Source organism: Polistes fuscatus, unplaced genomic scaffold, assembly GCF_010416935.1.
Source record: "Polistes fuscatus isolate 324 unplaced genomic scaffold, CU_Pfus_HIC Scaffold24, whole genome shotgun sequence".
NCBI classification, from domain to species: domain Eukaryota; kingdom Metazoa; phylum Arthropoda; class Insecta; order Hymenoptera; family Vespidae; genus Polistes; species Polistes fuscatus.
In genome coordinates this window covers 737639-762325 of record NW_025113101.1, presented here as the reverse complement: position 1 = coordinate 762325, position 24687 = coordinate 737639, and the positions used below count along the sequence as shown (strand labels likewise).

General features: G+C 34.5%; 1 protein-coding gene across 5 annotated transcripts in view; it reads right to left on the bottom strand.

Moving 5' to 3' along the window:
• LOC122518325 (twitchin) overlaps positions 1-24687 on the bottom strand; it is a 50481-nt gene that overhangs the window by 21734 nt on the left and 4060 nt on the right. For 2 of the 5 annotated variants that reach the window (XM_043637189.1, XM_043637190.1), the window contains 35 exons: positions 23622-23672; positions 23466-23513; positions 23170-23208; positions 22977-23033; positions 22712-22756; positions 22581-22622; positions 22221-22382; positions 21156-21341; positions 21034-21048; positions 19622-19801; positions 16151-16189; positions 12215-12362; positions 11561-11797; positions 11334-11470; positions 7496-7621; positions 7174-7318; positions 6828-6967; positions 6597-6741; positions 6367-6508; positions 6158-6282; positions 5679-6032; positions 5381-5587; positions 4969-5277; positions 4280-4870; positions 3900-4205; positions 3514-3816; positions 3141-3425; positions 2746-3057; positions 2359-2661; positions 2002-2283; positions 1590-1889; positions 1183-1485; positions 805-1086; positions 414-719; positions 33-335 (listed from right to left, as the gene is read on the bottom strand). In XM_043637189.1, coding sequence (XP_043493124.1) covers positions 33-335; positions 414-719; positions 805-1086; positions 1183-1485; positions 1590-1889; positions 2002-2283; positions 2359-2661; positions 2746-3057; positions 3141-3425; positions 3514-3816; positions 3900-4205; positions 4280-4870; positions 4969-5277; positions 5381-5587; positions 5679-6032; positions 6158-6282; positions 6367-6508; positions 6597-6741; positions 6828-6967; positions 7174-7318; positions 7496-7621; positions 11334-11470; positions 11561-11797; positions 12215-12362; positions 16151-16189; positions 19622-19801; positions 21034-21048; positions 21156-21341; positions 22221-22382; positions 22581-22622; positions 22712-22756; positions 22977-23033; positions 23170-23208; positions 23466-23513; positions 23622-23672 — 6955 coding nt within the window. Of the gene's footprint in view, positions 1-32; positions 336-413; positions 720-804; positions 1087-1182; positions 1486-1589; positions 1890-2001; positions 2284-2358; positions 2662-2745; positions 3058-3140; positions 3426-3513; positions 3817-3899; positions 4206-4279; positions 4871-4968; positions 5278-5380; positions 5588-5678; positions 6033-6157; positions 6283-6366; positions 6509-6596; positions 6742-6827; positions 6968-7173; positions 7319-7495; positions 7622-11333; positions 11471-11560; positions 11798-12214; positions 12363-16150; positions 16190-19621; positions 19802-21033; positions 21049-21155; positions 21342-22220; positions 22383-22580; positions 22623-22711; positions 22757-22976; positions 23034-23169; positions 23209-23465; positions 23514-23621; positions 23673-23788; positions 23843-23965; positions 24020-24111; positions 24166-24295; positions 24353-24428; positions 24486-24566; positions 24624-24687 lie in introns of all 5 variants that reach the window. The other 3 variants (XM_043637191.1, XM_043637192.1, XM_043637188.1) reach the window with 2 other exon arrangements.

Sequence of the window (24687 nt, the reverse complement as noted above, 5' to 3'; positions counted from 1 at the left end):
TTATAATTAATATCCATTTCAATAGAACTTACGCCAACGGGCCTTAGCAGTATGGGGATTAGTTGCTTCGCTTGGTTCACCAGGTCCAGCTTTATTTACTGCTCTTACTCGGAATTGATATTGATTACCTTCTTGTAATCTTTCTACAGTACCGGTACAATATGGTCCTTGTACTTCTGCAGCTTTTACGAAACTTGTACCAAATTTATCTTTCATTTCGATAATGTAACCGGTAATAGGTGCACCACCGTCTCTTATTGGTGGTTCCCACTTAAGTTTTACCATATTTTCAGACCAGTCAATAATTTCTGGCAGACCAGGCGCTGCTGGTGGATCTATAAAAATTCATACAAACGTATTAATGCAGTTGATTATTTTCTTAATGTTAAAACTTTTTGAGATTTGGCACATACCATAAGGATTTTTAGCAAGGATGGCAGTGTCTGTCTGTAGAGGTTCGGATTCACCTTCTTCATTCACAGCTTTTACACGGAATTCATACTTTTTACCAGGCTCCAAACCAGTAATAGCATGTTCGGTCTTGTCTGGATCTACTATGCCAGCTGGAACCCAACGACCTGTTGTAATATCCATTTTCTCAAGAAGATATCCTGTAAGCGGTAGTCCGCCGTCATCCCTTGGCTTGTTCCATTTCAATTTGCATCCTTCTTTATGTACATCGGTTACTTCTAGAGGTCCCTCAGGTTTTCCAGGCTTGTCTATTCGTTTATATAAAGAAAAAAAGTCAGGTAAAATCATTCAAATATTTATATTACAACGGGTGTTACAACAATCTTCATTTACCTAGGATATTAATTTCTACATCAGCCTCGTCTTGTCCCGAATCATTGACTGCTTTAATCGTATATTTGCCAGTATGTTTACGACTGGGACTGATTAATTGTATTCTGGTAAGATAATCTTCATTATCAATTTTGACGTTTGCACCAGTTTCTAGAGGTGCACCGGCAAAACTCCAAGTAACAGTTGGGGGTGGTTCACCCTCTATATCAACTTCTAATTTGACGTGTTGTCCGGCTCTCACTTTGATGGTGTGCAGTTTCTCTCGATTGATGTGTGGTTTCACTGATGATAATCAAAAAACGTACAGTATTATATATTGTAAAATTTGAATAGGAACAATCGTCACACATCGAATGAGATAAATCAAAATAAACTTACAGAATCGTGCCTTTGCGATGTGCGGTTTCGTTGGATCGCTAGGTTCTGAAGGCCCAGCTTTGTTTACGGCACGTACTCGGAATTGATACGTTGCACCCTTTTTGAGACCTGTAACGCGACCCTTTGGTTGCGGCGAATCAGTTGTGAGGCATTCGTCCCAGTGGGTCGATGGTTTTTCTCTCTTTTCGATAATATATCCAATAATGGCAGCTCCGCCATTATTTTTAGGTGGTTCCCATTTAAGATCAACGCGATCTACATCCCAATCTTCAAACTCTGGTACTCCAGGTTTACTCGCTATGTCTGCAATATTGTTTCGTAGATTAAAAATCATAGTAATTACTATTTTTTGATAATACAAATTGTTCAAATATAATTGTTGCTAGTCTACGGATGAAAAATTATACCAAATGGATTTTTGGCAAGTATGGCTCCGTCTGTCAACAGCGGTTCTGATTCTCCTTCTTCGTTCAATGCCTTCACTCTGAATTCGTATTCATGACCCTCCTGAAGACCTTTGATATCCATCTCCGTATCATTGGTACGACCAACTGGTACCCATCTGCCCGTTGATTTATCTAACTTTTCAACTTGATAGCCAGTTATAGGTTTACCACCATCATCTTCAGGTTTACCCCATTTGATTTTACAACCATTCTTCGTTACGTCCGACACTTTGAGTGGTCCTTTTGGTTTGCCAGGAGCAGCTGCAAAAATTATATGATATTATTGAAGCTTTCATCGATAATACACGATAATTATCATTTTAATCAAATATTACAAATAATATTAATCGATAGAACGTTTTTAAAAACTTACAAAGAACAGTGACTTCAACTTCTGCTTCGTCTTCGCCATGAGGATTGACAGCGCGTATCTTCCATACGCCAGTATTTTTACGAACGCTGTCAGTAATACTTAATTTTGTATTATAATCGACATTAACAATTTCTATATTTCCCCCACTCTTAATTTCGACATTCGCATGATGCCAAGTAATTTCTGGAGGTGGTTCACCGCGTACGTCTACGTCGTATTTTATTGCCTTTCCGGCACGTACGATGATGGGTTTCAGATTAGTTCGATCGATTCTCGGTTTTACTATAAACGTTTCAAATCAATTGTTACATTTTTAATTAATCATCAATATATTATAATATGTGTGCTCATACTTACATGCTTTATGTTTGCAAATTTGCATCTTGGAAGCATCAGACGGCGGCGAGGGTCCAGCTTTGTTTACGGCAATTATTCGGAATTGATATTCGCCACGTTCCTTGAGATCGGGAACCTTAGCTTCAAGTTGACTTCCAGGTACTTCGATTGCTTTTTCCCAATCAGGTTTATAACGATCTTTCTTCTCGATTATATATTTTTCTATAGGTGCACCGCCATCGAAATCGGGAGGAGTCCACTTCAAACTAACGGATTCATTATCGTAATCCGTGATATCTGGAGTTCCTGGCTTGTGAGGCTCATCTAGAAATGAAGTAACGTCGGGTAGAAAAGATGGTTTATTTTATAGATTGAAAAATAACAATAGTTTCGTATAAAATAATATACCATAAGGATTTCTAGCGACGACACCGCGTTCGCTTTCAAGAGGTTCGGAGTCACCCTCATCGTTAACGGCAGTTACACGGAATTTATATTCGCTTCCTGGATTCAAACCAGTAATATCAAATTCCATATTGGGAGAATTACCAGGTATTTTACCAACTCTGACCCATTTGCCAGTTTTGGTATCCATTTTTTCAATTTCGTATTCTTTGATTGGAACACCACCGTCATCTTCCGGTTTTTGCCATTTGACTTTGGCACTCGTATTCGTCACGTCTGATACTTCGAGTGGTCCCTTCGGTGGGCTTGGCTTTCCTGTTGATAATCAATTAATAATGGATCAGTTGAAAAAAGAGAAATCAAATGAGAAAGTAACAAACTTTAAGTACAAAATTTACCAAGAACAGTAAGCTCCACAGTTTCTTCATCTTTGCCGTTTACATTTTCAGCGATTAATGTGTACTTTCCGGTATCTTTACGCATCGCATTAACGATTGTAAAATCTGTGTGATAATCCACATTGTCGATTTTAATACGTTCGGTAGTCGTTAAGGGTATATTATCCCTCCAAATCCATCTACATTCTGGGGGTGGTTCACCTGACACATCTACCGACCATTTATGAGTACGTCCAGCTTTTATGATAATAGATTTGAAGTTGCTACGATCAATCCTTGGTTTCACTACAAAATAACATTATATTTTTTGTTTAATTATACTTTCTAATTAATTAGTATGAATTTGATAAACATTGAGATGCGAAATCCTTACGATTTCTATGTTTGCAAAGGTGGTTATCGGTTGGTTCACTTGGTTCCGATGGTCCAGCTTTGTTATGTGCGCGTACACGGAATTGATAAACCATTTTCTCTTTCAAACCTTCAACTTTAGCTTCCGGAGTGGCATCAGAAGTCTTCATTACTTCTACCCAATCTACGGCGAATTTATCTTTCATTTCTACCGTGTAATGAGTTATCGGTCGACCACCATCGCTCGAGGGTTTCTCCCATTTTAAAGAGACACTGACATTGTCGTAATCGAAAATATCCGGTTTTCCAGGTTTACCAGGCTCGTCTGGATAAAATATCAACGAATTATATAACAATATGTAAGATAAAAGAAGTAGATTTGTCTGAAAAAATCCGAGATTTTCTCACCGTACGGATTCCTCGCAGTTATCGCTTCTTCAACTTCCAAGGGTTCGGATTCGCCTTCTTTGTTAACAGCCTTAACGCGGAACTTATATTTCTTTTTGGGAGTCAGACCTGAGAATGTAAAAGTATCTTCGTGCGGTCCAACTTCTCCAGCTGGTATCCAACGTCCTGTATCCAGATCCATTTTCTCAAGGACATATCCGGTAATATCGGTACCACCATCGTCCGGAGGTTTTTCCCATTTAACTTTAACGTGATTCGCGCGAACTTCTTCGACTTTCAATGGTCCCTTAGGCATTGCTGGTTTATCTTTACAAAAATATCAATTTCATTGAGTTACATCTGTTAGAAAATTGAGTTTATCGCGGATAACGTAAGCTTACCAAGAACAACAACATCGGCAACACTCTCGCATGTACCAGAACTGTTGTTGAGGACTAATTTGTACTTTCCGGAATCTGGCCGAGTAGTCTTCCTCACGGTTAATACGGTATTCCTTTCGTATTTATCGATAGTAATCCTTTCGGCAGCATCTTGAACAAGTTCTTTTTCGCCAAGATACCAATGCACTTCTGGTTCAGGTTCACCGGCATATTTGATATCGTATTTGATAACTTGTCCCTTCTTGATGATCATATTTGTCAATCCATCCCCGACGATGTAAGGTTTTACGAATCGACACTTTGCTATTATAGGTTTGGTAGCGTCCGATGGTTCTCCAGGACCAGCTTTGTTGACTGCACGAATTCGAAATTCGTACTGTGTTCCTTCTTTAAGACCATCGATAGTAGCTTCCGTGACATCTCCTTCGATTTCTTTTCCCTTGACCCATTCTTTTCCGAATTTTTCCTTGTATTCGATTATATAACCAGTAATTGGTGAACCACCATCGCTTTCTGGCTTAGTCCACTTCAGATCAGCGTGATCCTTGTCCCAATCAGTTACATCAACGTTTGTAGGCTTACCAGGTTCATCTTAAAACGGAAAAAATATTTCGAATAAACTTCTTACAATGATCACAAACACACACATATCATATTATTAAATAGAATAAGTAAGTTTATATCTATACCCCATGGATCTTTCGCTAGAATTGGTTTTGCAAACATAGCAGGCTCGCTGGAACCAAGTTTGTTAACGGCGCGTATACGGAATTTGTATTCCTTCTTTGCTACAAGATCTTCGACTTTATAAACGCATTTTGCTCCTGGCATAACTTCCCCGACGCTATCCCATTGGGATTTCAAACTGAGATCGAGCCGTTCGATAATGTATTTCGTGATAGGAGAACCACCGTCGTCTTTCGATGGTTTAAAGGAAACCACGCACGAATTAGCAAAGACCTCGGTAACGTCCACGTCTTGCGGAGCCGATGGAACGTCTACGAAAAGAAAATATTTGTTTAAATCGTCAAAGTATAATCATATAATAATAATAATATATAATTGAATTGATATAAAAATACGAGATGATTATTATTATACCTTGCATATTAATGTTAACATCCTTAACTTCTTCACCCTGATTGTTACCAATTTTAACTTGATAAATTCCAGATAAATCACGCTGAGGTTTTTTGATTTTATACGTGACTTTGTCCTCGCCTACGACTACTTCAACATCCTTCAATGGCAATGGTTTGCCATCTTTCAAAAGTTTCGCTTCTATCTGGCTTTGTTTCGTACCCTCGACTAAAATAAACAAGATTTGAATATTAAAACGTAAAAAGAGCACATTCCATATTGTGTATTATAAATGATAAGAAGAAAAAATATTGCTTACTCTTGAAAGGTACAACGAAGACAATAGGTGCGTTGCATGGTCCTTCAACCTTGTCCGGTATATCGACGATAGGTTTGCTTTCACCCTTTTTAACAGTCAACTTGCAGCTGCTCGTCAATTGTCCGCTCTCGCACGTAATTTCACCGTCGTCCGTCATTTCAATTCTATTGAATATCAACTGATGTTTACCACCACCAAGATTTTTAATTTCGACCCTTTCGTTCGGTTCGATTTTTTGCCCATTGAACAGGAAAATTGCCGGTGCAGTTTGATCTTGCAATTCAACGTCCAGTACCAACTTCTCTCTTTCGATCGCAATCGTATCCTTCAACTTTTTGTTGAATCTATTGGCATCTGCAAGTGTTTTCGTTTATTAATAACATAATATTTAATATTTATTATATTTTATTTATTATTAATATTAATTATAATTTTTCATCGAACTCTCTCGTTAATGCAAATTTGGAAATATGACTTACAATTGATAATAATTTCGGCTTCGGTCTTGTCTGCATTGCTCACGCAAGAATAATTTCCAGCATCCGTTACCTTGCAATCTTTAATAACGAGTTTCCTCTTCCTACCATCTGCCTTGATTTGTATTCTATACAATGATATATTTTCATACAATCGTTAATAATATTCGTAAGAAATATTTATTATTATAAATGTTTATTTCTCGTATTACCTTTTATCAGCTACTATTTCTTGGTCACCTTTGAACCATTTAACATCACCATTTTCGTCGTCTAATTCGCAAAGTAAAGTCATAGTTTCCTTTTCTATTAGCTGTTGACTCTTTAGAACCTTGACGAATTTATATGGATATTCTGAAATTCAAAGGAGTATTTATTTTGTTGTTACTGTAATTAAATATAAATGAATCATGAAAAATAGGTGAGAAATGCGAGTAATTACCAACGACGGTGAGCACTGTTTCCGTTTTGTCCGTTTGCTTGTTTATTTTACAAATGTATTCTCCGCTATCTTCTATAGTTGCACTTTTAATGGTCAATCTACAGACACCTGACATGTCTTTGGAAATACTGTAAACGTCGCCATCCTGATAGAAAAATCAAATTTTAATGATATCTTTCAAATTGTTCTCGACAAATTGTTTTCATTGTTATAGAAACAAATGTATATTACCTCGAGTTTCGTTTTTCCTTTAAACCACGAAACTTGGGCAAGATTTGAGCTAACTGTACATTCCATGTAACATTCGTGCTTCGTGTATCCACTTGTTTTCTTTGAAAGTGGTTTCGTGAATGTATATGTTGGATCGGGTTCTGGAAAAAAGATAAGTTTATGCCAAATGTCAATACTTTCAAACATAAAGTATCAGATTTGATAATAATGAAAAAGTAGGAACATTGAACAATTTCTAAACTCACTGTTCTCGCTGTAAAACATTATGGTAAGCATGTAAAAAGTATAACAATGAAACATATTATATTATAATAAATAAAAATCAATGAAATTGTTGATAGTATACCATCGACATTGAGGAAACCAGTACTGGAAACGCCACTGATTTCAATTGTATATTTTCCTGTATCTTCAACTTTAGGTCCCAAAATGATAAGTTGATAAGAATCTTCTTCGTTCTTGAATTTGTATTTTGCCGAGGGGAAAAGTTCCTGTTGTGGGGTTTGTATTAATATATATTAGTAGATCATTAAAAATATAATTGTAATAATAATATAATAATAATAATAATAATAATATAATAATATAATAATATAATAATATAATAATAAATAATAATAATAATTAAATAGGAAGAATATATAATAGATATTTGATGATTTTCTTACATCTTTTCGGAAGAACCATTTTGGTTTACAGTTCGGTTTAGAAAAGTTAGCTTCGAAGACGACTTTTTTGTCTTTTCCTTCTTTGGCATATTGATCCACCAATGGTTTTAAGAAAGTCTCCGGTTTCTATGAAACAATAATAGATCGATCAGTTAGAAACAAGGCTCGATTTAATATCCGACATTAGAAAAATTCCAAAAATAATTCGTCGTCTTTTTTTTCTCTTTTTTTTTTTTTGAGCGAATACGAATCCGTAGAGTGACGACAAAACAATTAACAACGCTGCCCTCTTAATTTTTTTTCGTCCCAAAGCTCCGAAAAAAAAAAACGTAAACGACGAGAAAAAGAAAAAAGAAGAAAAAAAGATATCGCACCAACGATATTCTCGCAGAACAACAACTATATAGGGTGACGATATATTTATTGTTTATAAGCCTGTAACGTCATGCTCGTTAAAAAGACGCAATTGAAAGTATTATTATTAAAGAATTTTGTCGGAAGATCGATTTCGACGAAGAAAATAGTAATAATAAGAAGAAGGAGAAGAAGAAGAATAAGAATAAGAATAAGAATAAGAAGAAGAAATATTGTTTAAACGTAAGAAACAACATCGAGAAAGTACAGATAATGGGTATAGTGATTCCAATGAAATCACGTAACAATTGTAATCAAATCTAATTTGTCGTTTTAATTAACGAATAATAATAATCAGAAAATAATTTGGAATCGCTATACCTTGATACAAATAAGATAAACATAGTCAAAGTTTGTGCTGTGACAAAAATTGATAAATCGTATGAAGAAATGATGAGAATGAAATCTATGATTCATAGAAAGATTGTGTGTATCTGCTTAATTTGATATACGGTGAAATAATAATGAATGGAAGTAAAGAAGAAGAACATTAACTGATGAAAATAGTTTTTTCCGATAGAGAAAGAAACATAAGTTGAGGAAGAGAGATGCCCTTAGTAGAAGAGGGGTGGTGGTGGGGGTGGGAGGAATCTGTAGCGAGAGATTAGAGAATAGAGTAGAATTTTCCAAAGGCTAATCGAATGATGATGCGACAGAGAGATAGATAAACAGGCATTAAATATAACGTGAAATCGTAAAGATATATCACGCCATCGAAGAATAATCCAACCTCCGTCTTGATGAAGTGATGCAGCGTCGGCCAGTCGGGTATTAATTCTGCCAGAGAGGGCCTACGAGATCCACTATTCTAAAAATAATAAAATCCAACTGCAGTTAAGTTTAGCGATGAAAATCCTTAAGGATCGCCTTAAACAAATATAATGTGAATTCCTTTAAACTTTGCTCAAATGGTGTCGCTTAGAGAAGGAACGAACACTAATTACTTGAATTTATTTTCGCGATTCTAACATCAATTTTTTAACAAATGAACTATTTTTTTTAGTTAGTGGCCACAATATAGATAAACTCTAGAAAACGATCATTGATTAATATGAGTAACGGGATTAAAATGATACAACACTAGAAATGTAATACCATGTTTAATACCATATTATTATTATTATACACTTGACGGTATTGAGAAGCTGGCACATTCCGTTAAAAAAATCATAAGCGCTGGCTAAAGCACAATATTGATTATTACGAATAATCGTATGATTAATAATCGAACAATCAATGATAATAATCAATGATGAAAGCTGACGAAAGCGGGAGATTTCAAAGAAATTGTCGACTTTGATTTAGGACAATTGTCAAAATTCCCCAAAAGATATATATTCGGGTGAATTAACGTAAATTTTTAACGATACAATGTGGCTAATTTGAAAGTGAGAAATGAATTGATAATTCACCAGAATACACGCGTAATAAAAACAATAAGAAGCCTGGCGGGGCATTGGTAGAGGCTTGTTTTCGAGGCTGTTCAACTGGAATCAAGGATTGCGAGGAATATTGCCTTAAGATTTATCGCGAACCTTTTCTTTGATTCTTGCCACTAGTATCGGCCAGTCGACGATTAGCTCCTGCAAACTTGGCCTGCGATGAATGTCGAAGACGTCCTGCATGCGAGGCACACACACATGACCGTTAATTCCACTCTTACCATTCAAATTCAGGATTTTCAAGGAACTCGAATAACCGATTTTCTTCAGCTTTTTTTTTATTTCTGTGTGTGCATTCGTGCGTGTTTTCTTTTTTTTTCCATATTTAATTTAAATCATGCTACAAAGCAAGTTAATGACAAATGTATTTGCAGATCGACAGTTTTTGAAAATATCGGTTGCGAGAGATCCTTTTTTGTTTTTTCTTTTTTTAACGATACGATTTGACGTTTAATTTAGAGTTAATGCTTGTTCCCGTTGTTCATAAGTAAATGTTACACTTACGCGATGCATTTCTAAATTTTCAACCGATATTAATAACATTAAACTATTATTATACAACGTTCCCAGGCGTTAGTCGTAATAACACAGAATGTAATACAACGTGTATGGGTGCGTGTGCGTGAAAAATGTGCAGAGTTTTGATGACGGTGATTTAACGTAACGTGTGACATCTCATTCGATTCGTTAATTAGATGTGTCAAAGTGTAACGTGCTAATGTAGACATACACATATACGAAGCTCAGCATTAACTCTAAATTATACAGTGGACGATGCATAGGGTAAGGGATAAGAAAATACAAAAATGACCGTATAGAGAGAGAGAGAGAGAGAGAAAGAGAGAGAGAGATTATTAAAAAAAAGGCAAGGATAAACAATCGTTCGTTATTTAACGTCGGTTATATCTAATAACGGTTGAATATTACCAAAATATTTCAAACAAAATGGTACTAGCAGCTACCAAAAAATGGTTAATATTATGAAAAATGTATAAGGAAAATTGATTACGATTGACACGATGAAAAACTCCGTGCAAAGTAATGTCGACTTTGTCTAACGCAACTATTAGAAATAAAATAAGAAAAGTATATAGAAGTCTTGTAGACAAGACGGTGGGTAGGTGGGGGGTGGCAACGCTCGTAATAAAATTTTTTCGGCACGCGTGTGTATTTCCGACGCGAATAATATTTTCAAAAGGTAGAGAGTTGTTGTCGTTTTTTAGCAGGAATTACTACATAGGGTTGCTCGAAAACCTTGAGCCAGCTCCAGTTAGGTTCTTCCTTCTTGTCAAGAGGAATTCGATAGATTTCCTGACCCTCCGACAAGATCACTATATCCAAGCCGTCTTGGTACCAGCTCCTTCCATGTAGTTCGCTGCCATGCAGCTCCCTGCCATGCAACGACTACGAGAGTTGTCGAATGTAGATAAGAAAAGAAGAAAAAGAGAAAGAAGAAACAACTGACAATATCATGAAATTCTTCCGAAACGTTACATTCGGTTTAAAAGTACACCATTTTTTCTTGGAAAGTCTGAAAAAATTGTCAATATGATTAGATCCAAGCTACCCTTCGTACCTAATTCGTGACATTTATTGACTTGACACGCATTTTTTACTTGCCAAAACGAATCGGCAGCTTGGAACAAATGTTTTTACAACAATAACAACAACAACAACAACAATAACAACAATAATAACAACGATGCATTTTCATTAATCATTCAAGATTTCTTTTTTGATGCCCCGTGCACCGAGCTGTTAGTGAAGTGTTATTGTAAATATGATTTGCACGTTGCACACGATGCAACAATGTTCTTTCTTAATTAGAATAACATTTGTATCGCAACATATCTGTATGTCTCTGCGACAAATTTCTATTACTTTTATATAATAATATCATTTTAAAATCAGATAATAAAGATAATTACGATAATAATTGACTACAATGTGTGAAGGGATGAAAAAAATGATAATGTGATTACCTTTTCTACTTTCTTCAAAGCTGGCATTGGCTTTTCCACTTCCTTCAAATCTACCTTTTCCTGTTCCGCTTCCTCTCTCGCCCACTTTTGATATTTTCTCTTTTTCAACATTGCACGGAAATCCATACCACTGGCGTCTATCACAATCATTATAAATACATTTATTTATGATCTAGAAATAATATAAATAACGAAAGAATATAATATTATGTAAATGATATACTCACCAGATACGTAGAGTTGCATCTCGGCAGAATCCTCTCCGTGGATATTGCTGACGACAATCTTGTAAGTGCCTTCATCGTTGGGTTTAGTTTTTCTCATACACAGGGTGATTGTATTGGTTTCCGTGTCCGTGAGGAATTTGAAACGGCCACCTTCGATGATCTCGGTGATTCCCTTGTAGAATTTGAAGGTCGGCGCAGGCGTACCCTCCACCGCAACGGTGAGGTACGCCGTCGAATCTATTATTAAAAAAAAAATAGAAAAAAAAGAATAAAGAAAGGTGGTTGAATTTTTTCATGACGAATCCTACACTATTCTTATGGATGAATGCTTAACCCTTAGAGTGCTGAATACTCGCGGCCTATTAAATGATTAAAGAACGTTATTTTTTAGTATTAATTATTTATTATCAACATTGAAATTTTGAAATAATTTATTTAATATATAAATATATATTTTATTTAATTATTTATTTAATATATATTTATATATTAAATATAATATAATTATCTCACAAACGCATAATGGTATTACTTCTGCGTAGGTGCACGAAAAAATTGATATGCGTCCTTAGTCCACACCGATAGCTTTTGCCAGACGCATATATGCGTCCATAGCACTCTAAAGGGTTAATCATCGTAGATTAAAGAACTTACCTTCGACGGCGGAGTATGATTCCTGGACATCAACGATTTGAGGTGGTCCTGGTGGTCCAACATCTCGAAGAGGTGTGCTAGGTTGATTGATTTTATTCTCGAGGTCCGCCACGCTGGGTCTCCTTACGTCCGTGCTTGGACGACGCCTCTGTATTAGTTATTCGTTTATTATATAACAGATTTTTGATTTGTTCCAAAAGAAATATTAGCCGAAAAAAAAAAGGTAATTCTTCTACGAAAGCATTTATCGTATCGTAGGCATAAATTAAACGATTCCGTACGATATAATTCTGTCATTTTGTTTATTTCTTTTGTTCGAATATTTTAATAAAAATTTAATAAAAAAATAAATAAAAAAAATAAAAATTCGATATTAATAAAAATTGATAATTGAATAAAATGTATCATTCGTTGATCTTATGTTCATGTTACGTTATGTTGATATTATTGATCAGATATTTCGTACGAATTCGCGTGATCATTTTTTGTTTGTTCTATTTGTTTTTAGCATTATATCTACGATTAGATACAGCTGTTAGTTACAACAATAAGTCACATTGTTAAATAAGCATTTAATAACTACACGTTAGTCACGTAAGTGAATACAATTCTATTAATGACACTAGTATACTCATCCTCTAGCAGGATGCCTCTATTAGCACGATAGGAATAGTACACAAAGGGAATTGAATTGTGGCTAATGCAAACCAAAAAAAAAAAAAGATCGATCGATGAATTCATTAAAACCGGTGGTCTCGACGATTAAAGTCGATTGTTTGAATTTAATGATTCATCGAAACGATCCTATTACGTTTTTATTCAATAGCTACAATCATTTCAAGAAACTAGTATAAATGTTCTTGAATTCATGAAGCCGACAGATGAACATATCTATGTAGAACATATTAATTTATACAGGGGGTGGTTGGACACACTTAGGGGGGGGGGTATGCGATGATGATTGGTTTTCTATGTATTTACATATTTATTTGTTTCCGGAGATCGTAATATCTCCTAAACACGCATGATCTATGAATGATAAACGTTATATTAGACGAAAATATCGCATGAAATTATTTATGATATGTGAGAAAAAATATATGTGTGATTTTTTCGCGATGATTTGGCGTACTGATAGAGAGAGAAAAAGAAATAGAAAGAAAGAAAGAATGAAAGAGAGAGAGAGAGAGAGACAGACGTACAGACAAAAAGCAAAAGAAAGAAAAGCAAAGGACGATTGAATTATCAAGAATCAAATTTTGTATCAAATTATCGGGGGAATAATGGTCATGGGAAATAATATTTCGTAAAATCGCTCAGTCAATACGCCATTATTTGTGTTTGAAGTAATTAAATTTAATGATGGATTTTAACAATAAATTCATTCTCATTCGATAGTGAAATATGTGCAAAGTAAAATAAAGCTGCTTTGTCAATAACGCGTTAAAAATTGTTCGTTCATTAAATCGCTGATATTAACTAAAAGCTAAAGAAAAACGGGGATTTGTTTTATATTCGATTAAGTTTTGTTTTCATTTGGGTAATATGTGGGTTAACAAAATAGAATTAATATTGGTTAAAAAAGTATATCGTCGATAGATCGTCAAATAATTTATGAACGTCCAAATAATTCATAATAATAATAATTCGTCGTTGAGAGATTGTTAAATAATGGAAATAGATGGAAATGTGAAGACAGAAATGAGAAAAGAGAATATGAGGGGAAAGTAATTGACAGTAATTGACAGATTCGCGGAGAACGGGCTTTGACAGTCGTGGGAGGGGATGTTATTTTACCACTTTTTACTTAGAAAAATATCTTTTAGTATACCAAATAATTTTTTTCTTTTTTTTTTCGGGATCCAATGAGGATGACAAACAATTTGTAGTACTAAAATCATCTACCAATAAATCGTATAATTAAGATTATTTACAAAATTGACACAAGATAAATAATATTTACAAACCACGGCCAAGACGTGATTATTATGATTATTATAATTTAATTGTCGAAAATAAATGGTGGTAAAAAAAAAGAAATATTATAATTAATCTCATCGATCGATATAATATATTATAATTTATTTTATAACGCCTTGTCCGTGGCACATATTATTATGCATCGATCTATATAACAAGAAGGGTGTATTGTTTTTTTTTTTTTGACTAGATCTAATGCGAACAGGTAAACGATGAACACACGTAAGGTGAGCACGAAAAAATTATCCTTACAATTGTACTTAACGAATATACACGAAAATATTATTGTTGTTTTATGTACACATATAAATATATATATAATCATATTAAATCAAGCAGCAAATTTTTGGTATGTACAAGTGACACGATTTTTTATTGCTACTTGAATCACTAATGGTGGTACATATTTCGACATCGGGTGGTTGTACGAGTATCGGGAACACTTCGGAAATGTGTATACAAAATATACTTTCAATTTGATGATAATAATAATAAAAAAGATAAAGGATGTTAAAGAAAATGTATTTAAGAAAAAGAAAACTATCTTACCACCATTATTGTCATCCAATTTTCTCAAGTAATTAAATACACAGACGTATTCGCTCGAATTAAGCAGTATCTGTACAGCGGGCATAACGATTTATTTAGCGCAGTAGTAAGACTCCGTATTTGGTCGGACGAACGTGTCGTATTTAATAATCGCGTAGGTTGCATTAAGTTTGAACCTTCGCGAATTAAATTTCTTCATTTCTCGTTCGATCTCGACGAAGAACGAAGTCAAACGAAGAGATCATTTTAACTTGTTCTTTCTACAGATCAATATATATATATATAAATAAATATAATGCACTCATCAATGGAAGAAATAAAGAACAAAGTAAATGAATGAAAAAAAATAATCTACTCGAGATAACGTGCGCGACATATTCACGAGGAATTTGGTTGCTAACCTCTTTCTCCTGCAGTTCACCTGGCCGCCCGTACTTATTCTGTTCGTGGTGCATGAAAAATACAAAAAATCTAGAGATAGAGATAGTAAGAAAGATCAATGGGTGTTTGTCGGGCTTATGGTCTGGTTGATGTAGGGGTGGGGGGGGGGGCCATAGTCGATCGTCACGTATCGTAACCTGTCCGAACAATAATAATAATCAAGATAAAAAAGAAGACAAGAAGAAGAAAAAATTGGTGAAACATCATCGTTGTATCAAAACGTTGATATCTTCAATCGAAAGAAATAAAGTAAGAATTGTATCTGTCAAAAGAGGGGGGCGGGGTTGCGGATGGTAGTGTAAGAATGCGGTAGCAGCGGCAACGATAGTATATCAGCCCCACAAAATTTTTTAGCTAAAAAAAACGTTACAAAATGATTATTATTTTCATTATTTTCGTATATCTCGTGAATAACGTGTCGTTACTTTCTTGCAAGGGGGTCAAGGTCTGAGGGCAAGGTGGCAAGGGGGGGCGGCCTTTTTATGGGCCATCGGGCATGTTTTTAGTTGTCATTGTTACTTGAAACTCTTCATTATTTTGTTTGATTACACTTTTCGTTAAGCTGAGCATGTACATTTAAGAAAGGGAATCTCACGTTCGCTTTGCGATCCAATTATATATACGTGAATTATAATAGAATAAAGAAATAATTAACAAAGTATCGATCTTAAGGGTTCCATAAAAGTGATTAAAATTAATACAATAATTATAACGCAAAGCGGAGTGTGATTCGTGTGTGATTGTCGATAAAAATTCAATCGAAGGGATGAAGATTGCGAATAATAAGAAATAAAATACATAAATTATAGGGTAGTAAGAAGGGGGTCAAAGAGTGTGGGGGGGGGTCAAAGTGAGAAACAATAGGAATAAGAAACAGAGCAGCTGTAAAACGATAAAGTAATAAAAATGTTGCAGGTGATGGTACTTGGTAGGTAAGCTTTGTGTTATAGCGAACACAAATCTCACCTTAGCGTCCAACACCTCCCCAGGTCGTAACTTTCCCAACTGTAAAAAATCATAGATGCGGATATAAGCTTTGGACGAAAAATAATTCGCGTTAGAAAAAAATCTTTTCTTTTTTTTTCTTTTTTTTTTTTTTTCCTCCGAACGATTTTCACAAAAAAATCTGTGTCCCCCAATGGTGACTCGGTAAGAATTTCTAAACGTAGACGACGATGCGTACAGTTCAACGAGTGTTTCGGTGTGAATGTCTATGTTCAAATTATGTCAAATTATGAATCGATAACAAGATAAAATAACCGATACGAGAAAAGATTAATTAAGAAGGGGGGGGTTGATAGATAGAATTGTGTTTGTGTACCAAGGAATACGACTAACTGACAAGCAAATAGAGAAAATAGAAGAAACGGAAGAAGACGGCACAATAAAAGAAAAGAAAAGAGAAGAAAAGAAAAGAAAATAAATCAAATGAAACCACTGGAGGAATGGTGGACATGGACGAAAAAACGAAGGATGGATTCGTTGTAGACAAACACAAGGGGTCCTTTTTGCTATTCGAGGCTCGTTCTTACCAGAGATTATTAAATGTACGCTATACCGATATAAATGGGGTTAAAAATCAGTAATACACATGTATTCGCATTCACGTGGTGGTGGTGGTGGTTTATAACGCCTGGATAATGTTCATTACGAATTGTTACAATTTCTTTCGGATGGTTTTTTCCACGAACGCATTTTTCACTAATATCATTTCGTTTGTTAATGAACGATAATAATAGAATAATTTTTTTGCGTTCTAGGATACGACTGTGGCAAGTACGAGGCGTGTCTGACGAAAAAATATCAAATATTTATTTATTGCAAATATAAATCTTTGTAAAAAGATAGGAAGAAATGTTTCAACATTGAAATCACGAGTCTACGTAATTGACGATGGTAATTTGAAGAAATCATCACCATTCGTCTTCCCTTTTGATTAGTATGAAATTAATAGCGACAAGTTGCTTTTTTGTTCCTCTCTTAGTTACGAAAAATGAACGAATGTTTCTCTAACGTTTAACTCATTCTTACTACAAGGTATTTACAATTTGACATGATTCACGTACCGACGGTGATCCTCGCATGTCCTAAACATTCGTTAACGTCAATGACTGTCTTTTCGCAGACAATGCTTGCCAAAACACTTGATCTATGAGTTAGAACGTTGGGATTGGTTCTTTAGCCAAAAGAAATTCGAAAGCTTGCAAAATAGTCGATGATCGATAGTCTCGTTGTGTCAGCGAAATATTGTCAGGACACGCCTCGTCCTTTTTAATTTTTCTTTCTTTCCTCGATTGTTGTTATTATTATTATTATTATTATTAATATTTTTTAATAGTAAGTGTCATTATTATCGAGTTTGTGGTTGCACACAGACTCGGTACAGGCAGCAGATCCGTGCCAGGTGCAGGTGCATTTGATCATTTGGTCAATAGTTTAGCTTATATTCATGAAAAGACAACATATCGAATTAAAATGAATCGAGAGTAAAGATTCCGTTCTTATAAATCGTCCGATCTATCGTTACAAAAATTATATCTTTGATTTGAAACAATGACGAGTATCGTAGAATGGAATCTTTGCTCGAGCAAATTGCATGCTTACATTCCATCGACGTAAATCGTAATATCCGATGTTCCGAAATATTCTCTGCTTCTTATGTCGACGTATGCATGCTTGCGAATAAATGTCATTTAAAATACGTTCATAGTGAGTAGATATTAAACAATAAATAGTAGTAGGGAGCAGGCACGTGTGGACGAAAAAAATGCACTCCAATTAGGTTGTATACTGATCGATAAAAATATTGTAAAAAGTAATCGAAATTAAACGTCATTTTTTTTCGTCCGTCATTCCAGTGAAAGATCGTGTAAGAGAATTGTGTGAGTGAAAATTTGAGTAAAAGTAGAAGAATAAATGCATTGGTAGTTGAGTAAGGTTGCAGACGAGGCATTCTCTCGTTCCTTCACTTTTCGAGAAACTTTTCTCACCTTGCGCTCGTCCACTACCTCGCCGGGGCGCAGCTTCCTATTCTCCTATGGACCAAATTCTTGTTTACTAGTGTGTTCTTGTCGGTTAAATGTGCCTGTAGAGTGTTGTGTGCACGCGCGCATAGATACGTGTTCTGTTTTTTTTTTTTTTTTTTTTTTTTTCTTTGGTTTTCTCGTCTATGTATTTTAATTAAAAATGTAAATAATGAAATAATACACAGTGATAATAATTAAATGTGCGTGATCCTCGTGACGAGAAGAAGAGTCATCTCGTTCTTCTTCGGTAATCGTGGCATTTCGAAGAACACCATCTTCGGACAGTCTCCAAACGTTGATTGGACGTATTTCGAAAAATGCTCTTCTCGCCTTGTTCATCTTGGAATATTCTAATCGGTTGCTTTGCATGTTTAGCAAATAAAGGGACAGCCGTTGGAAGAGGAGCGAAGGTGTTTGGTGCATCAGAAGCTGGGTGGTACATGGACTTTTCACGAACAGGTAGCTAATCTAAATTTCACGCTTTGCTGACACTAAAAATAACGCACACTCCTGACCTTCTAAAGACACTTTCACAGAAACTCGTTGGGACTTTACGTCTATGGATATCTATTTCTAATATCATCACGGGTAGGTAGGATCGCTAAAAAATCACGGATATTTCTACGGAAGTCAGGAAAAAAAACTCAAAAAAATCTATAGCTAAATAAACCAGCAGCTTTGGCTAGTCATCTACCTACTCGTTCACCTAGCTTCTTATATCAGCATTATTTCAACATTTTTTTAGGACCTAAAACCGACATTCTTACAAGCTCGTTAACGCTTTTTTATTTTCATGTCCTTTTTTTTTATTAATGAAAACTTTTTTCAAAACTAGAGATTAATTTCGAAAATGTAAACGAACTTGATAGAATATCCGTTCGAAAGACAGACCGATCCATTCCAAAACTATTCCTTTACTAATTATACGACAAAATATATTTTCAACGCTTTCAAACAAAAAAACGAAAAAGAGGAAAAAAAAACATTAATGCGTAATGAATAATTCAAGCAGAATAAGGACGCTCGTGAATCTAGATATTTATAGATTCTCTCGAGTCATTACTAAGATACTAGGTAAGATTATCTGGCGTTTTGACAAAATGATCCTAATTATCGAAGTACTCGATGAAACAAAGATCCGTTAGCAGCTCCTCGTGCTGTCGTCTGATACTAATCGTTTTGAAGTAGATCATTCGGTCATGCGAATTTAAAGAGGTGCAACAGTATTACATTTTTTTACAATGTTTTAGATAATAAACAATTTCTTGACCGTATTCGGATTTTAATCTAACGATAAGAAAAACAACTGTTGCACCTTTCAAGTCGGTCCTTTTTTATTTTTTATTTTTTTTTGTTGATACGGCAGTCGATATACCTTGAGGATCAAATAGAAATATTTTTCGTAACATACCTCGTCACTGATGATCAGGCTAGGTCTACGACCCAATTCTTCGGGTGGTATAAGTGAACCACGTCGACTGGTCGAACCACTGCCTGGTACCAAAGATCCTTTTCTACTTCCTGCAGGTGTTACGTCCTTGATAACTTCGATCTTCGGTGTTTCCGGTGCCTTGATCTCGGGTAACTTTGGCTGCAAGGATCAAACAAATGTTCACATTTGCTAAAACAGCCTAAAGCTCACGAATCAATTGTCCTTCCAATAAAATATCGAATGTTAAAATATAGTTTTTATAGTTTGCACCAAACGATCAGGTATAATATATAGACAAACGATTACAGTTTCCCTTATAAAAATGAAAATTGTATCTTCCTAGAAGAGAAGTACGAAGATTGAATACGATCCCGATCGTTAGACGATTACGACTGATCTCTCGATTCCGATACGCAAAGCTCAGTTTGGAAAGGTGTCTCGACCCGAGGAGGCGAACGCAATAACACCGAAAATAGCGATCCGACGTTTTCTCCATCCTCGATTTTCACGAGGAAAAACGGGCAAGATCTACGCGAGGGGTGGTGACACCTTTCGAGTTATTTGCCAAAAGAATATCATCTCTCACTCGCCCTTCCTCTCGGATTATTTCTCTTCACGTGGATGGAGAGGCATTCATCGGTTGCCAAAGGGAAACCGAAACGAGACGGAGAGAGAGAGAGAGGGGGTGGTGGGGGAGGAGGAGGGGGAGGGATTCGTGTCTTGGATGATCATTAACTCTCTACCAAATTCGAGTCGTCGTTTTAATTACGATATAATAAGTAAGTACTTGTTTGAGTATTTGTGACTCGGCAAACACACCGTTGCACGTTGCACGCCCTTCGAATTTGTTAAAGAGAACGAAAAATATGACGAAGGCAATGCAACTTTTTGGCAACTCGTTCCCAACAAGCAGGATTCTGTGTCACACATCGAAACATATCGCATCATTTGACATAATATCCGCACTTTTATTCCATTTCATTGGTGGATTCGATGATTGAATCGCGTTCCACCAAAGGGGGCTAATTACGGAAACGCGACCTTTGCTACGAAATTTTCGTCCAACCAATCCGGCCGCCTTTTTCGTTTCGTTCGCGTTTTCAGGTAGACGACGACGACGCCTACTGATATTAACATTCCTGCCTGCGTTAAGATCTGCCAAGCTATAAATCTTATTCTTAAGATTTTAATCATCATTGAATTAAATACGCCTTTCGGCGATCTAGTGGGAAGATTTTCGAGATTCTTTGTCTAAAATTGACGAAAGTGTTGAAATTGTTTTTGTCCCTTGAAACTCTGACTCTATTTCTGTTCCTCTAATTCGACCAATTACCACATTATTTGTTTATATTCTATGATTAGAATTAAAAAAAGTCCATTTTATTACTCACCTTAGATTCGAATTTCTACTCGGCGCCGATCGTCGATATGAAACATAGAAATAATACGCGAAATTAATAAGTTTAACAGTTTTCCAGAAGAAATTCTTCGGCTAACGACAATTTGAATTTACCTGCGTCGTCGGTCTGTCCAATTTTGTTTTCTCGCGTTTCTCGCGTTCGCCGAAATCGAATTCTTGCGGTTTTTCGAGTACAGGCCTCTCGTAATCAGGAATTTCCGGAAGTTCGTAACTGCTTTCCTTCGTCGCTTTTGCAACTTTTCCTTTCTTTACTTCTTGCTTCTCTGCCTTTTCGACTTTCTACACGTTGCAAAATTCACAAAATCATATATTTTATTTTTATACGGGTTACGATAAACGGAATATAAATAGGGGGGTAGAATAGTGTGTTATCAACGATAAGTATGATGCAAAGAATAGACATAGAAAGAGAGAGAGCATTTCTGTTTAGATATTATTAACGTCAAATTAATTACATTCAAAGGAATTGTAAGTTTACATTGTATTATTACGTAACCAGTTTAATCTTACCTTTTTTCCCCGGTCACGTTTTTTATTATTAATTAATCATTTGTAAGTTTGGAAAGTTTGAAATTGAGCAAGAAAATAAAAGATAAATCTTTGTATATATTTGTGTGATGTACGTATAGTGTTATTTACAGTTTCAACATATACGTTAACATTTGATAGGAATGTTTTCGTATTCCTAGAAACAAGCTGTAGAAAATTAGATATATCAAAGCGGAAAAAATAATAATATTTTGTTTTATAAACATATAGATCGTGTTTAGTAGAATTGTTGTAAGATACAGTGTAACATAGAAGGTGTGTAACATACAGGATAAGTTAAATTCCATAAATGATGAGAAGGTGTCAGTGTTAACTGACATCAAGAGGAAGAAGACATAGAAAAAAGATAGTCCAGTTTGTATAAATGCGTGAGTCAATTTGTAAGAACTTTTAAAAATTGCTGTGAGTCACAGAATATTTTTAGATAATTGTTTTTAATTACAATAGGGTAAGAGAGAAGAACAAAGAAGAATAGATTTGTCATTAGATAAGAATATTCGGATCAATTTGTTTAGCACGAAGGGATTGATACGAAAAATAGAAATAGATAGATAGATAGATAGAGAGAGAGAGAGATAGAAATGCTGAGATTCCTGTATACGAGGATACCTTCAACTCAATAGAGCCATTTGTAGCCTTCTGAGGCTTTGACGGATCTCTTGAAACGGGTTTGAGTTGTATCATTTGAAAATTATCGCTTTTTACTTCTTGTTTCGGTGGTCTACGTGGTTTTGGTTTTGGTTTTGCTTCGGTGGCTTCGATTTCCTTTGGCTGTATTTGAAATAGTGATAATTGCTCTAACGATATTTTACTGTATATTTATATGTTTGTATGATTACCTATTATTATATTTTAATATTGTTTTGACCAATGTGTATATATTCTACGTTTATGTTATTTCAAATTATATATAGAATGAAAATAATGTATTAAAATGAAAAACTCGTAAAACATAATTTCAACACTGACCTTTAATTCAACTTTGCTCAAAGATTTCTTCTCTTCTTCTAACTGTAAAAAGAAACAAATTATTTTAATGAAACAAATTATACGTTATATCGTATATAGATACACATTTAATATACTTTATATATACATACTTTGGTAGTTTGTTTGAGACTAAGCTTCCTTTCTTGTTCCTCCTTCTGTAATCACGCATAGACCGTTTCATGAATAATTTATAAAAATACATGGTCATTATAAAGAATTTACATATCTAAAAGTACATTAGCAAATGTTGTCCGATAAATATCTTTTGATATATTTTTTTCTTTCTTTTTTACTCTGTGTTGACTGTATAACTGTATAATGAAATGTATTATCTGATTGCAATTTTGTGCTTGAATATAGTGATGATTTATGTACCTTTGGTTCCTCGGGTTTGCCGAGTGTTTTACGTTTATCTACGGGTTGTTCTTCCTTCTAAAAATAAATTTCATTGTAATAATATATAATAATATGTAATAAATATATATTTGTAATATATATTTCATCGTTTGCATGTAAAAGTATGATTTATACTACATTTAAATGTAATGAGAGTATTTGTAATGTGTACCTTGGTGTCTTCTGGTTTTAATGTTGCTTTTGGTTCCTCCTAAAAATGTATATTCACTCATTTTAATAATAAAATATTTATATATTATATAAATGAAAGTATTATGCAATTACGAATGATTAAAAATGACGATCAAATGGCATCACTGAAAAATAATGAAATGCGTTATGATATCGGTGCATGAAACGAACGATATGTCATTTTTGTTTAGTGTGCTTTGAACATGTGTGTGTTGTTATTCGATGTAACGTTACAATACATGTAAATGAATGAATATATTGTAAGTGTTTATGTACCTTGGGTTTCGCGTCGCGTTTTGCAATTGCCGGTTTAGGTTCCTCTTTCTATAAAATATTATATTTGAATATTATATGTATCTGATGAACAAAAAATCAACTAAAATATCTCATTTATATTATTTCACTGTACACGTGTGTAAATTATATGTGTACCTTTGTTTCCTCAGGTTTGGTTAATGTCTTAGCTGCCGTTTTTGTTTCAACCTACGAATGCAATATTTTCATTAGAATCTTTTTTCTTTTTATTTTTTTTCTATTAATATAAGCTCAAGTTAATCGAAATAAAATCTGAATTCTGTGTTCTGAAAAAGACAATGTACCTGAGTGTCCGATAATTTACTAGGTACACTTTTTGTTTCAACTTTCGGTTCCTCCTAAAAATTGTTTTACAACAATTACATGAAAAATATTGGCATATAAATTTGGAAATATTTTTTAACGAAGTACTTCGTATAAGTACGAAAAAATAAAATTGTATAGTGTCGCGTGTGGTGTACCTTAGATTCTGTCGGTGTTTTCGTGTCAATTTTTTGTTTCGTGTCTTGTTTTATCTAAAAAAAAAATACAAAAATGTTTAATCGAGTAAAAAAAAACAATAAGATGTAATACATGTATCCTATATGTTGAACGTTTGTATGTGTACCTTAGGTTTTTCCTTACTATCAACACCAGTTATACTAGGTTTACTTTCTTCGTCCTGAAAACACAAAATCCTATCTGAGTATAATCGTATATTTAAATAAAACATTTGTATTTAACAATCTAAACAAGTTTCGAAAATGTGTTGCTAGGTAAATGTTGTGTAAATGTGTAACATGTTTGTGTACCTTCATTTGATTCGTGGGTTTGGGCGAATGTGGTTTAGAAACAGTTTTGGAAGATTCCTAAAAATGGAATAATTTCGTAATCATTTATAATACAATGTGTACAATGTGAAATTATATTAGTGTGAATTAATACCTCGTCCTTTTGATCAAGTTTGTCTGTGGGTGTCGTGATTTTTGGTGTAGATGTATCCTAAAATTATTCACAACGTATTTGTTAATATGTATTTTTATAAAATTATGTTTATTAATCTATAACGAATATTATATATACTTTAGCATCTCTAACTGGTTCGCGCGAATTTATTTTCGATGTGTATTTTGGTGTCTCCTAAAACATATTGTTGTTGTAAACATTTTTTTGTAAGTATACGTAATACCAATTGTTTGTGCAA